This window comes from Lagenorhynchus albirostris, chromosome 19, assembly GCF_949774975.1.
Source record: "Lagenorhynchus albirostris chromosome 19, mLagAlb1.1, whole genome shotgun sequence".
NCBI lineage: Eukaryota > Metazoa > Chordata > Mammalia > Artiodactyla > Delphinidae > Lagenorhynchus > Lagenorhynchus albirostris.
The window spans coordinates 14118583-14132518 of record NC_083113.1 but is presented as its reverse complement, the minus strand read 5'-3'; the positions used below and the strand labels follow the sequence as shown (position 1 = coordinate 14132518).

Sequence of the window (13936 nt, the reverse complement as noted above, 5' to 3'; positions counted from 1 at the left end):
ACTACCAGACACTCATTATTTACTTGCTTGATTACTGTCTCCTCGCTCCATGGGGCAGGGGTTTCTCGTTTTGTCTATTGTGTTCACTGTTGTATCCCCTGCACAGGGCCAGGTACATAGTACATGCTCAAGAAAGCTTTATCAGGTGGATCAGAGACAATATAGTCAGATGGTTAGGTGTGCAGGATTTGGAGGCAGTAAACTTTCCAATCATGGCTCTGCCGCTTACTGCCTGCATGATCTTGGGCAAGTCCTTACCTCTCTGAACTTCAGTTTCCTTATCTAAAAAAAGAGGGTACACAAGGCCTCTTGCCTTCTGAGATGGCCCACACTCTGTCTGTGGAGCGTGTTTTTAAGTAAACCCACTTCTTACCTATCCAAAAATAAATAAGAGGGTGCACACACCGCACACATCTGTTGCAGAGTATAGATGTAATCATGCTTACTGTCTTGAGTCCATTTTGTGAGTGCTATGTGCCAGGGGCTGAGCTGCACACTCTCTATTCATGCATCAGGGAGGGTTTGTGAGCACAGTGCCTGGTGTGTGGGAAGCCCTCAGTACCCAGGAGTCGTGATGACTGAGATAGATAAGTGTGGCTAGGCCACTGGGTGATTCTGGCCTGTGATTCTCTGGTGCCTCTGTCCTTGCTGCCTACCACCCTGTCTGCCCAGATCCATTCCCCTCCCTCCTGCTCTGTTTCTATTTCTGTCTTTCTCTCCTCCTCCCCAGGCCTCAGGAGGCCCCTGGCTGGCATGAGGCCTTCTTCCTTCTTCCCCAGGATTGGGAAAGAGTTTTCACTGCAGGGCCCACACGCCAAAACAACTTCCCTTCCCCAGCCACAGCCCACACCTTCACCTGAGAAACTCCCCTCCCCACACCAAGCCCTGCGCCCTAAGCAAACCCCTTCTCTACCTAAGAGACCTCAGATTCCAGACAGCATGACCAATGAGCCCTTTCCCTCGTCCCCTCCCCCACCAGGCTGGCTTTGGATACCCACGCTCAGCTAACTAAGGTCCTGGGGGCCATTCCCTAGCCTCCAGACACAGACATCAGAGGCTACATTTGGTAGTGGTGAGGGACAGATACTGAGGTCAAACTGCCAGGTCTCCAATGTCTTCACCAGGGGAGCCTCGGGCACGTGACTTCACCGCTCTCTGGTGCAGATTCCTGTCTGTAAAATGGGACCAAATGCATCTGCGTCCAACAGCCGTCCGACCTTGGAGAGATGAGCTGTGCTTAGCACAGTGCCTATGTGTAGAATGAACATTTCCTAGCTGCTCAGCACTAAAGATTCAGAAACCTGCCTGCCTTTTTAAAACCCAATTTTGCCACCTTCTGGTTATGTGACCTGGGGCAAGTTACTTTACTTCTGGGCCTCAATTTACTCATCTATAAAATGGGATAATGGTACCGATGTCCTAGGGCTGTTGTGAGGATTACATGAATTAAGTGCTTGGCACACAGCAAGCACTCACTAAACCTTAGCTATTGTTTGTGCCTTTGGGGTTTTGTTTGTTGGTTTTGTTTTTGACATATTATTCCCCACCTCTAAGTCTCTCAGAGGGTAGGAAACTGTCTGCAAATCTTCCTGGGCCCAGTTAGCTGTCCTACCTTCAGACTCACTTAAGAGCCCTTACGCTGTAATCTAGGTCACCCTCCCCCTCAACCTCCCCAAGACACATGGACACACACAGAGGTCAGCAGAGTGGCCTCAGACACAGAAAAATGTTTAATTCTCCTGCGGCGGAGGGTCCCGGCTCCGGTAGGGAGGGGGATTTGGTTTTGGATTTTGTTCATGTGGGGATTTATTTGGGGGTTAAGAGGAAGGAAGAGGGGTGAGTCTGGTCCTTCCAGTGGGACCTGCCCGGGAGAATGTGTACTGGGGAGATATAATCTGGAGAGACAAGGAGGCTGGACGCAATACGGGAGTTCAGAGAGAGAAGAGATGACGGGACAGAGAAATAAGAGACAAACAGGGAATGACGTAAGACAGAGACGACAGAGGGCGTGACAGAGACAAACGAAGGGAACAGAGAAAGGGGCACCCCAAGCCAGACCCGACGGGACCAGGGAATTGAATGGGGTGGGGGTGGGGGCTTTGGAGGCCGCCGCGGGACAGAATAGGATCTAGTCCAGCCAGATACAAGAAATGGGTCCCTCGCCCCTGCCCCGGGTCCCGGGCAGGGGGAGGGGTCTCGTGTCTCAGTGCTGCAGTGTCGGGGGACCCTGCCCCTCCCCGCGCTTCGCTGTGTAAGGCACCGGCTCCAGCGAGGTCCGCGAGCGCGCGGGGGGAAGGGCAGGAGGGGGGCTTAAAGTCCGTGGGGGAGAGGAGCTCGGCTGCCCACCCTCCAACCCCCCTAAGCGCGGGGGCGTGACTTCGAGCCGCAGCCCAGGCCGCCCACCCCATCCAGGGAGGAGAAGGGCACGCCTCCCCTGCAGTCCGACGTCTTTGCTCGGAGCTTTGTCCCCCGAGTCCTGCCCCGGCGTCCGGGCGGCTGGGCGTTTGTCCGCGGCACCCAGGCGTCCCGGCGCCCGCCAGCCGCTCACACGGTACTCTCCAGCATCCACTCGGTGCTGGTAAAGGCCAGGCGCGCCCTGGCGGCGCCCAGCCCCAGGTCTCCGTCCTCCCCGGCCGCGCCCCCTCCGGCCCCGTCCAGGTGCGGCGTGGACCGGTGGCGCTTTGTCCGCCGGGCGCGGCGCGGGTAACTGTGGCTCTGGAAGAGCGCCCCGTAGTCCCCGTCAAACGAATAGCGCTGCTGCGGTCTCGGCCGGGCCGGGGCTCCCCCAGGAACCAGAGCTAAAGTGGGGGGCGCCGAAGCCAGCGGTCCCAGGGCCCCAGAACGGCTCCTCCGAGGGCCAGCCGCGGCCCAGGACTCCTCCCCGGAGGTTTCCTCGGACGGCAGCAGGCACAGCGAGGTGGCTGAGCCGCCCAGGGAGTGTCCAAGGACCGCCTCCGGTTCCGCGGAAGCCGTGTCGGCCGCCACGGCCTTTGCCTCGACGGCCACCGCCGCAGCCGGAGCTGGCACCTCGCGCAGCGCCTCGTAGCGGTCTTGCGCCGGCGGGGGCGGGGCTTGCGTTGCGCCTGCGCCTGCGCCGTTGGTCTGAGAGCACACGTGGCTGACCCGCGGAGGCGACCTGGAGGTGCCCTTGACTCGGCGGCCATCCCCATCGCCGTAGACCTTGTAGCGAATCATGAGCAGAACTATGAAAACGAGGACGGAGGCGACAATGACACCCCCGATGGCGATGATCATGGTGCCGCCCAAGAAATGGGCCCTCAGTGGGCGGCAGGGCGCGGGATCCCCCGCCGTGGTAAACTGCACGCAGCCCACCACTCGGGTGGCGGGCAGCGCCGTGGCCCCATCGTCGTAGACGGCCAGCACGCACAGGTCGTAGGCGCGGCCCGCTGCCAGATCATTCACCAGGAAGGTCTGGCTGGTGGATGGGATCATCCTGCGGGAGGGGGCGGGATCAGCGCGGGGTTAGCTCCACTCTGAACCGCGATGCTTCAGTTGCATGTCCCACCCGGGGGGACCAAACGATACATCCCTACCAGTGTCTCACCCTCTACTGGGACAACAGCAGCCATTCAAGCAACAAATTCTCACCCTCTCAGGGTCTTTGATACAGCCCATGCCCCTTATCTGCATGCCCCACCCTCAGACCCACCCCCTGTCCGTGTCTCATCACCTACTAGGATAATTTTAGCCATTCATCTACCCTCATCTACATATCCTGGCCCCTGCCAGGGAGGAATGCTACAGTTTTTATGCCCTGCCCTCAAGGGACATGCTCCCTAGTAGTGTCTCATTCCTACTAGGACAAATGCCATTCAAGCATTCTTATCTACATACTCCCACCTTTAAGGGGATGGATGCTACAGGCCACGCCCCCTTACCTGCATGCCCCACCCTCACTCAAGTGGACAGTGAGGTCACCTCACACCCCGTCTTACTCCTACTGGGGCAATGGGTGCTCTTCTAGTTCCTCTCTTCTACACATTCTTGTCCTTTCGGGGAAACCATGATACAGACCACTCCCCCTCATCTGTACATCCTTGGGTATACACATCTCATAGCTGCATCTATTTTCTGGGACAATTTCCAAGCCCCTCAACTACATATTTCCACCTACTAAGGGGCCAGGGCTAAAGGCCACTTCCCTTCTGATTGACAGGTGCCTTCCAAGCCACACCCCACAACGGTCCACTGGAGATGGTTCCCCTACTGTGCCCAGGACCACGTCCACTCTTTGCATGTCCCGCACGTGTCCAGGTAATAAAGGCAACCACTCTGTGCATGCCCTGCCCCTATACTGCCTGAAGTCACTAAAGCATGCCCCCCGGTAAGTTTCATCCATAATTGGGGCAAATGTAGCCAAGAAAGCATGCTCCTTTCTTGCTATGGGCCCCTGCCTTCAAATGAGCAGCAGTGTAGAGAAATGGTAAAGCTGACAAAGTCTGAGAGCCACGATGCCAGGGTTTGAGTTCTCTTCTGCTCCTTGCTAGCTCTGTGACCTCAGGCAAGTTTCTTAACCTCTCTGTGTCTCATTTCCCCCAAATGGGGGTATTAACAATTCCTACTCCATAGAGATGGCGTGAAGTATGATGAGTTAACATAGCCAAAGCCTGGCACTTAAAAATTTCACTAACAGCTTGCGTCCCACACGATGCTGGCCAGTAACCCTTGCTGTGGCTCACACTCTCCTGCCAGCTGTGCTCCTCCGCATCTATAAGGCCATTCCCACTAGGCCTTGCCCCTCTTCTGTTGGCACACCCCTTTCATGTCCAGCCTCGGCTAACCTGGGACTGCCACATCCACATAGATTTGCATGCACTCAATCTCGCAAGCTCTCCTCTCCCACAAAGCTCTTAGTGGGTCACCAGAGACAAGAACCGCCTCTTCATCTGCGTGGGGACTATGCTGCAGGAGCGCCACCTCCTCTAAAGGCCATGCCCCCATCTCCACAGGCCACCTTCTGGTCCTGAAACCCACCTCAGTTCCTCCACCTCCAGAAGGTTCCACCACCACCAAGAGCCATCCTCCCACCGAAAGACTTCAGGTAAGGCCCTCACCACCTCATAAAGGCCAACCACCTCTCTGACTCTCCCCCTGCCTGCCATTTCACAGACCAGTGGCCCCCCCCACCCCATCCAACCTTTGGCCCCTGGCTCTAAGTCTTCCTCTTCCTCTCATCATCCCTTCTCAAAAAGCCTTGGATTCTTTTTGCTCCTTCCCCCAAAATAACCAGTTGCTAGGGACTCCCCCCTTTCCAAGGACAGAGGCTGGCTCCTTAAGAAAGCTTGAGCCCATGTGTCTCTAATTGGCTGTAAGACCCAAGCAAGCAGCAGAGCAGGCTTCTGGTTGGTTGTCACCTCCGCCCATGGCGGCAGTGAGGAAGTTAACCCCTGCAGTGCTGTAGCACAGGGGCCTGCAATGGGGGACGGAGGATAGGAACTGTGGCCCTACAGGGAATGGAAGAGTCCCAGGGTCTGTTGCCCAGCTGGAGACAGAGGGCCACCAACGTCGGCATACATGCAGGGTCTGGGGACCTGTAAACCTCCCTCCACTCCATCATGTAGTGACCATGGGTTAGAGAGAGAAGGAAAAGAGAAAGAGAGAGGTGGAGAATCACAGAAACCAAGAGCTGTTTACAGAAATGTATTATCCATCTCCCCTAATCCCTGCCTGGCAAACAGTAGGTGCTCGATAAACATGTGTTCAGTGTAAAAAGGGCAGAATTAGGTGTTAGAAGGGTAAGAACTGGAATCCTGGCTCTGCCTCTTTCTGTGTGACCTTGAGCAAGTGACTTCCCCCAACTGAGCCTCACTTTCCCCTGTCTGTAAAATGGGAGGGGGATCATGGCTGCCTCACAGCGGAGTTGGGAAGGTCGAATGGAGTAGAATCCTTGGTAGCACGTTATAAAAGTTTTTGTTTTGTTCATTTGTTTGCCCTAATGTTTGTAAGACTGGGCCAGTGTTTGATCCATCTCGGTAGGCCCGGGCCCAGCATGGAAACTGGCATGCAGTAGGCATTTATTCAGTGTTTGGTGACCAGATTCAAAAAGAGAGGACAATGAGGATGACAGAGACAAGAAAAAAGGGAGGCATCTACTCATTCAACCAACAATGGGAAAATGCCTACTGTGTGCCAGGACCGTGGCCAAGAGAACGCTGGGCAAGGTGAAGATGGAGCCCAAGAGGCAGACTTCTCGGTGCAGGTCTGAGCACCCCCAAGATCTGAGGTTGCCCACGGGTGGGGAAATGGCTCCACCCGCTCTGGCGCCCCCACGTGAAGTCAAACACAGGATTAAGCATTCAGTGGGCACTCTACAGTGTGTCCAAGGGAGGCAGAGCCAGGATGAAGGAGAGACGTCCACAGAGTCCACAACCACCTATCAAACGCTCCCACTGTGTGCCAGGTCTGTGGCTGTGAGCCACACTCAAAAACTACCCAGCTGGAGAGGCAACGCAAGGCCAAGGCTGTTAATTCATCGTGTACGGCCTCCTCCCTCTGGGCTGTGAGCTCCCTGAGGGCAGGGACTGCTCTCTTGGTCTCCCTGTGTCCCCTGCACCCAGCTCAGGGCCTAGCAGAGAGCCGGGGCTTAGTGCCTCATGAGGGCAGGAGGGAGAGAAGGTACAGACAGACAGAGACATGGCGAGAACAAGAGAAAAACAGATGATGGGGGAAAGTAACTCTTTAACATCTGTCTACACCATACGTGTCTGTCCTCACCGGGGCGATGGCTTCTAACCCAGTGGATGGTGGAGATAATTTGTATTTATATCTTTTTCTCATACTTTTCTGTTTCTATAATGTACCCAATGTATTGATACAGTAGCACTGGTATATAATTTCCAAATATGAATGTAACTGTAAATATATATGTGTGAGTATACTTCATGCTCTAGAATGTTTAACTGACAAGGTAGACAATCGGACACCTTTGGCAAGCAGTGACGTAGACCATGAGCCCCACGAGAGCAGGGATCGTGCTGGGCGCACTCAGTTATAACTCCAGTGCCCAGCCCTGGTCTGGCTCATGTGGGTGCGAAACGAAGATATGCAAAATGTGTGAAACACAAAGACAGTGAGACAGAAAGAGAGAGAGAAGGAAATATGGCAAATGAGAGCCGGAGACCACTCTACGTACCCATCTAGAACCCCAGCTGAGCAAGAAGGCCTAGTGAGCCGGCAGATGGGAGGGAGGGCCCCTGGGGTGGGAGGAGGTCCTGGGACTGCAGCACCCACCTGTAGACAAGGGAGTCATCCGCGGAGCTGTTGTACTGGACCTGGTACATGCGGATGCCAGGCACGGGCCTCTGGGCTGGCCAGCGGATGAGCACGGAGCTGGAGGTGAGCTCGGCAGCCACAAGCCGGCGCTCAGCCCCAGATTCATTGGCACCAGGTCGGCCAGGTGTGGCGATGTCCGAGGAACCAGGCTCGGTGAGAGGTGGTGGGGCGGCCGGCGGGGGCGCCATCAGAGGCAGAGGCACCACGCACACCTCCACCGGTGCCGTGGCTTCCCCGGCGGCGTTGGAGGCTATGCAAGTGAACGTGCCACTGTCCCGCAAGGTGGTGATGGTTACATCCAGTGTCCCATCCCCCCGGACCCGGGTCCGGCTCGAATTCCCCAGCAACCGCCCATCAGGTGCCACCCAATGCACTACCGGCTCAGGGTCACCCACAGCGCGGCACCGCAGGCTGACCGCCTGGCCCTCCACCACCAGGGCCCGGCCGCCTGCCTGCCGAGTGATCAACGGAGGTTCACACAGGAACTCCTCCTCGGGGATGGACCAGAAGTAGCGGTCAGTGAGGTGCTCAGGGGTGGCGCACGTCTCCAGGTCATCCTCCCTCGTCAGCCGCCGCAGCCAGAGCAGCTCGCAGTTGCAGTGCAGGGGGTTGCCGCCGAAGCTGACCGTGAGCGGCGTGGGTGGCTTTGGCCCGGGGCCTTGGGACCTCAGGAAGAGCCCGTCAGGGGGCAGTTTATGCAGGCGGTTGGAGGTCATGTCCAGGCGAACCAGTTTGTGAAGCTGCACGAAGGTACCTTCGGCGATGTGGTCGATCAGGTTGTGGTCCAGCGTGAGGGTGTTCAGGTTCACCATCTGGCCTACGGCCTCCCACGGCAGGGCCTCCAAGTTGTTGTAGGACAGATCCAGGTCCTCCACGGTGGAGAGAAAGGCGTTGAAGGCGGCCGACTCCACCCGGCGGATCTGGTTATTGCCGAGGATCAGGTGGCGGAGGTTGCCCAAGCCGCGGAGCTGGTCGCCCCGGACCTCCGCCAAGCGGTTGCTGTCGAGGTGCAGGGCGCGGAGGGCGCGGAGGTCTGCAAAGGCACCGGCCGCCACCTGGCCGATGGTGTTCCGGGAGAGGGTGAGGTGCACCAGGCTGGTCATGTTGGCGAAGTCTCGGCGGCGGACGGCCGCGATGAAGTTGTCGGTGAGCCGCAGCTCCACCACGCGCCGGTCGATGGCCGGAGGCACAAAGAGCAAGCCGGTCTTGGCGCACAGCATGGTCAGCGTGGGCGCCACGTTCTGGCAGATGCAGCGGCCGGGGCAGGGCTGGCCTCGAGATGCCCCCGCCCAGAGAAGCAGCAGAAAGGGCAGGGCAGCAGGCGGCAGCGAGAGGAGCGCCGAGGAGAAGGGGCCTGGAGCCATGGTGCAGGGGGAAGACGGGAGGAGTGGGAGGTGAGATCTGCAAGGAAGGAGAAGGGTCACCCAGGCGTAGGGCTTGACCGCCAGCCTGGCCACCCTGGGATTTCCTGCTAGGAGTCCGACCCAGATCCCTCCCTTCCTGACAAGCGGGTCCTTTAGAACAGTGACAAGACTGATCATCAGCTGGCATGCACTTGTTAATAGATAACAGTATTTCCATTGCTGCTTGGTAAATTACCACTGCCCCACCTCTGAGTGTCCTACCCACCTCTGCCCTTCTTCTAGGAGCTCCCAGACCTCTTATAATCTCACAACCAGAGGGATGTCATCTGGCCCAGCCTGTGTCTTCCACTACCCATGATATATTTTGAAAAATCACAGCTGACTAGGGCTTAAAGTCATGGATTTCAAAGCCATACTCCCTGGGTTCAAATTCCAGCTCTGACACTTACTAGCTGTGTGACCTCGGGCAAGTGTCTGAACCTCTCTGAATCTCGGTTTCTTCATCTGTAAAATGGAGATAAAAACAGGCCTTACCTCTGTGAGGATTAAATGGATTAATGAGCATGGTATACTCAGAACAGTGCCCAGCATATAAAATGTGTTCAATACATGTAAGTGGATAATTATTATTATTATCATCGTGTCCAATATGTGCCAGAGATAAAAATGTGCACTATTATTAAGAGCAAGGGCTTTAGATCAAATAGACTCAGGTTCAAGTCCTGGCTTCCCCAGCTTGCTAGCTCTGTGACCCCAAACCAATGATTTTCCCTAACTAGGCCATAATTTCCTGATTTGTAAAATGGTCTGATAATTGTACTGTCTTCATTGGGTTGCTGCAAGAGTTCAGTGAACTCATTCATAGGGGTCACTGAGCATCGGGCCTGGCACACAGTAAGTATTCAGTAAATGTTAAGGGTAATACACCCCCCGCAACCTCTGGCTGTAGCAGAGGGGTTCTGATGGTGGGAGAGGCTGAGAAAAACACATCAGTCTCCCTGCTCAGTCTTGAAAAGTCTTTCTCTGAGGCTGGTTTCATCCTGGGCTCTGCTGAGCTCCCACACAGGGGGCAGACTTTCATGCTCACATTAATGGGCACAAGGCCCCATATATGCCTACACACACACACACTCACACACACACACACACACACACAAAATCAGGCTGTGCCTCTGCTCCAGGCAAAACCTTCCGGCAGGGATTCCCCCTGCGGCAGCTGCAGCCCACGACATGTCAACTCCCATCACAACACAGGGTGGGTGGGGGGTGAAGAGAAACGGATGGGAAGGGGGGGGTCCCTGAAACTGTTTTCACCCCACCCCATGCCCCAGTCCCTGCTGGCCCACCTCCCAGGAATCTGCATTTGGGGCCTGTGACCTGATGTGGCCTTGATCCTTCGGCCCATGGGGAGGGGGACTGTGGACACAGAGAAGGGACCAAGAGACAGAGACGAGGGGGAGGGAGAGATGGACTCGCAGTTACAGAGAGACAGATTCAGAGAGAGAGACAACGAGATAACAAGAGAAAGAATCTGAAAGAAAGGTGAAGAGGCAGTAAGACTGAAGCAAAGAGAGCCAGAAAAACTGGGTGGAGGAGACACACACAGAAAAGAGAGACTGAGACACAGAGATGGAGAGGGGGAGAGACAGGAAGAGAAAGTAAGAGTGTTATAGAGACAGATAAAGACGGGAAGAAAGAGAGAGACTGAGGGAGACGGTGATGGGGCTGAAGAGAGAAAAAGGCAAAGTCAGGGTATCCCACCATCTCTGAGGCCCCCCACTAATTTGTCTTGCACTCCCTCCAGGACACTGCTCTACAATGGACAGAAAACCCTGGCCTGGGCGGTGGCGCTCCCAAGGTAGGAGGCCCAGCTCTGTACCTGCTTGGCAGTAGGGTCTCTAGGGCTCAGAACCACAATCTATGCAACGGGAAGTCCCACAGCTTGGGTGGGACTCAAGTTGAAACTGTAATAATAACACTGAAAATAGCTAACATTCATCGAGAGGCAGTGCAGCCTTGCCGGACAGAATCTGGCCCCAACCTTTCCAGGTTCACACCCCCAATTCCCTGCTGTGTGACTTTAATCAGGTGACTTCCTCTCTTTGTGCCTCAGTGTGTTCATCTGTAAAACAAGGATGATAGCACCTGCCTCACAGGATTATTGTGAGGATTAGATGAGATAATACACTGTAACATGCTTAGAGTAGTTGCTGACAGTAAACACTATATAAACGTTAGCTGCTATTAGCGTTAAATTATCGTTTTCTCTGGCTTTTTCTCAGCCACCAGCAGGTCTGAGTATCAGGAGATTTTCCCACGTACATGCACATACACACACACAATGGTAAACTATATCCATGCCACTCTCCAAATGCAGGGTCATATCACGTCAGGAAACTCTTTTGGATCCTTTACTGATATGTGGAAACTTCCCTTTTCCGACCACTTGACTCATCCTGAAAGGGGATGCCTCCAGGTCTGAGACCACCACCTACAACCCATGCCATGGTTCTTTCGAGCCCTTACCCAAACACGATGTTCCTGACCTTGTCCCTACTCCCCAGCCTGGGGGGCACCTGGTCCCTGCCATACCCGCCACTGAAATCCATACAAGGCAGTGTTCCAGGCCTCCAGCTGGCTCAGAACAAGCCCAGTCACTCCACATCTCTCTCCCCAGCCTGTGGGACCCCCGCTCACCTCTCTTCAGGGAATCAGGGCCTGGGCCAGTACCTGCAAAGGAACAAAACCACACCGTTAACATTCTTCTGGCTCCTCTCCGGAGACCTGCCTCAGAGACCATCTCAGCCAAGGAAGTCCCTGGTGTGATCACTCTCTCAGCTCTCCTGCTGCAGATTCTGCATAGTCTCAGGTGGACCCAGGAAGTCATCTCTGGAAACCAAGGAGTCTGGGCCTAAGACTGCTCACCCTCCAAAACCCAAGAGTCTAGGACTTTTGTCCTTTGTCCTCTGGGGGCTCAAGAGGCTAAGAACCCCACCCTCCCCTTCCCTCAGATTCAAGAGTCCAGGTCTCAGTTCCTGCCTTTCTCAAGACACAGGACTCTGGCCCCCCAGCCCTCTTCTCCTTCAAACCCAGGATTCTAGGCTCCCAGCCTCCTCCTTCCAGAATCCACATCCCAGTCCCCCCAACTTCAAAGACGTGTACAGTACCAGGAGCTGGGGGAGGACCAGAGATTCTCATCTTCACCATCACACCACTGTCACACCAACATGTGTGGACATGCCAAAACCCACATGGGCCCACAACCCACGACTCTCCATCTGGATTTCCATGGACACAGCAGCATGATCTGTGTGCCCCCTGCCCTCAACAGGCTCTTGGTCCAGGATGTGGGCACACTTGTATCCATGGATCCCAGCATACCACAGGTCATGCCACATGGGCCCCAATTCACTGGGCCCATAAGTGGGGTCAGCCTTGTGTCAAGGACACAGGCACATGTGCGCATATCATCCTGAATATACGTATTTGAACATACACAACCCCACCCCCCAGAGACCAACGTGAACACAAAAATGGACTCACAGTATAGACACATACCCTCAAGGTTGACACACCGACACACAACCACACATACCATATTGCCTTTTCCCTTGTACACTCACACACAGATGCACACACACAAGAGTGAAACCCACGTGTCCCCAGGCTCGTGCACCTATAACCGATCTACCCTTGCACACTCACCAACACACAGGGGCACACACATATAACAGATGCTCACACGCACAAAGATACACAGGTGCATGCTCTTCAATGCCCAAACACACTCATGCAACTTCACATATCCCCATGATGCATGGTCACATACATTACCACACCAACAGATGCACGAATGCACACACTCGCGAATACACACCTCACACACATACACAGAACCACAACATGCACAGACACCTACAAGGCTGATACACACTCAAACAAGCACACAGGTACAGAAAGACCCACCTCTGCACAGACACTCCCAGGTGCTCACTCATAACAGACGTGCTCACACAACTGCCCTGTGAGGGATTTACACACTTACAAGTACACACAAAATATTGAACCACAGTGGCACAGTCAACAGATAAGCAGAGAACCCCACTCACACACAGTCATGGACACACATGCCTCCCAGACCTGAGGCACCCCCGCCCCACCTACTGCCCAGGCCAAAGAAATCCTAACATCCCTCCCTCCCAGCACAACCCCTCCCCAGCCAGGTCAGAGTTCAGCAGGTCGAATCTCAGAGGGTTGAGGGCCTGAGTCGTAGAGCATTGGTCCAAGGCAATCCTCCCACCAGCAGCCCAAAGGTCCCTCAGCCTGGCTATCTGGATGCAGGCAACTCCGGCCCCATCTGCGGAGATCTGGCCGGTGAGGGAGTGGGGTGGGATGGGTGTGGGAAAGGGCCGGGTCTGCATCCCTCCCCTAGGGCCCATCTGTCCATCCCTCGGCCTCTCATCCCTCCATCTGTCCACCTACCGGCTGCCCATCCCCCCCCACCCAGCCACCGGGAAGGGGAAGACATGGCCGTCTCCCCCAAGGACCGCCGAGGACCACCACCCCCCCGGAGTTGACATGGACCGAGGAAGCGGCAAACTCCCCTCCCCCAAACCCACACAGAGGCCTGGTCCCACGAGGCGCTGAGCCCCAGCCCCCCGCCGGGAACCTGACATGGACGCACAGACACACACCCTCGGAGACATACAACCCGCAGACACACACACACACGCACAAATGGACACCCAAGCGGGCACACCCGGCTACACAGATCCTGGGATGGACATCCAACCCGGACACAAACACCCAACGCAGCTAGCCGCGCGAAGACACTAGCTGCGGGGGGGTAGGGTGGGGGACCCACACCTGGGCACACAACCCACGCACACACACCTGCACACAGCCCCTCCGATGGGCGCGCGACAGCCCCCCAGACACACAGCAGGAGGGGCAGCCACCCGGGGGGACACACACGCACGGCAGGACACAGCACCTCGGCTCGACACCCGGCACACACCCGGATGGCCACACAAGCAGGGCGCCGCACACGCCGGCGCCGGGCATACAGAGGGCCGCGCGAGCGCACGCCGGGCCCGCCGCAGCGCCGCGGACACACACTCACACGCTCGCACGCTCACACCGGCGCTCACACCGGCGCCCCCGCCCGCCGCCTCCCTGGCCGCTGCGGGCCGCGCTCACCCAGTCAAGGGGGGGCCCCGGGCCCGGCCCCGCCGCCGCTGCCTCGCTCCGCGCCATGGTGGGGGGAGGGCCGGGGGAGG

The 13936-nt window shown here is 56.3% G+C and overlaps 1 protein-coding gene across 6 annotated transcripts; it reads right to left on the bottom strand.

The window, feature by feature from the left end:
- Nucleotides 1-1707: 1707 nt before the first annotated feature.
- On the bottom strand, nt 1708-13936 carry LRFN1 (leucine rich repeat and fibronectin type III domain containing 1). 6 transcript variants are annotated; one of them, XM_060130029.1, is made up of 6 exons: nt 13857-13907; nt 11355-11387; nt 11184-11255; nt 9107-9161; nt 7252-8694; nt 1708-3454 (listed from the first exon to the last, which is right to left on the bottom strand). In XM_060130029.1, exons 5-6 carry the CDS (start codon nt 8655-8657, stop codon nt 2545-2547), a joined length of 2316 nt encoding a protein of 771 aa, XP_059986012.1. In that variant the 5' UTR covers nt 8658-8694; nt 9107-9161; nt 11184-11255; nt 11355-11387; nt 13857-13907; the 3' UTR covers nt 1708-2544. The 6 variants fall into 6 exon arrangements, with proteins under 6 accessions (XP_059986012.1, XP_059986009.1, XP_059986010.1 ...); XM_060130026.1 differs by lacking the exon at nt 11184-11255 and having other exon boundaries at nt 13857-13936; XM_060130027.1 differs by having other exon boundaries at nt 11184-11387; nt 13857-13918.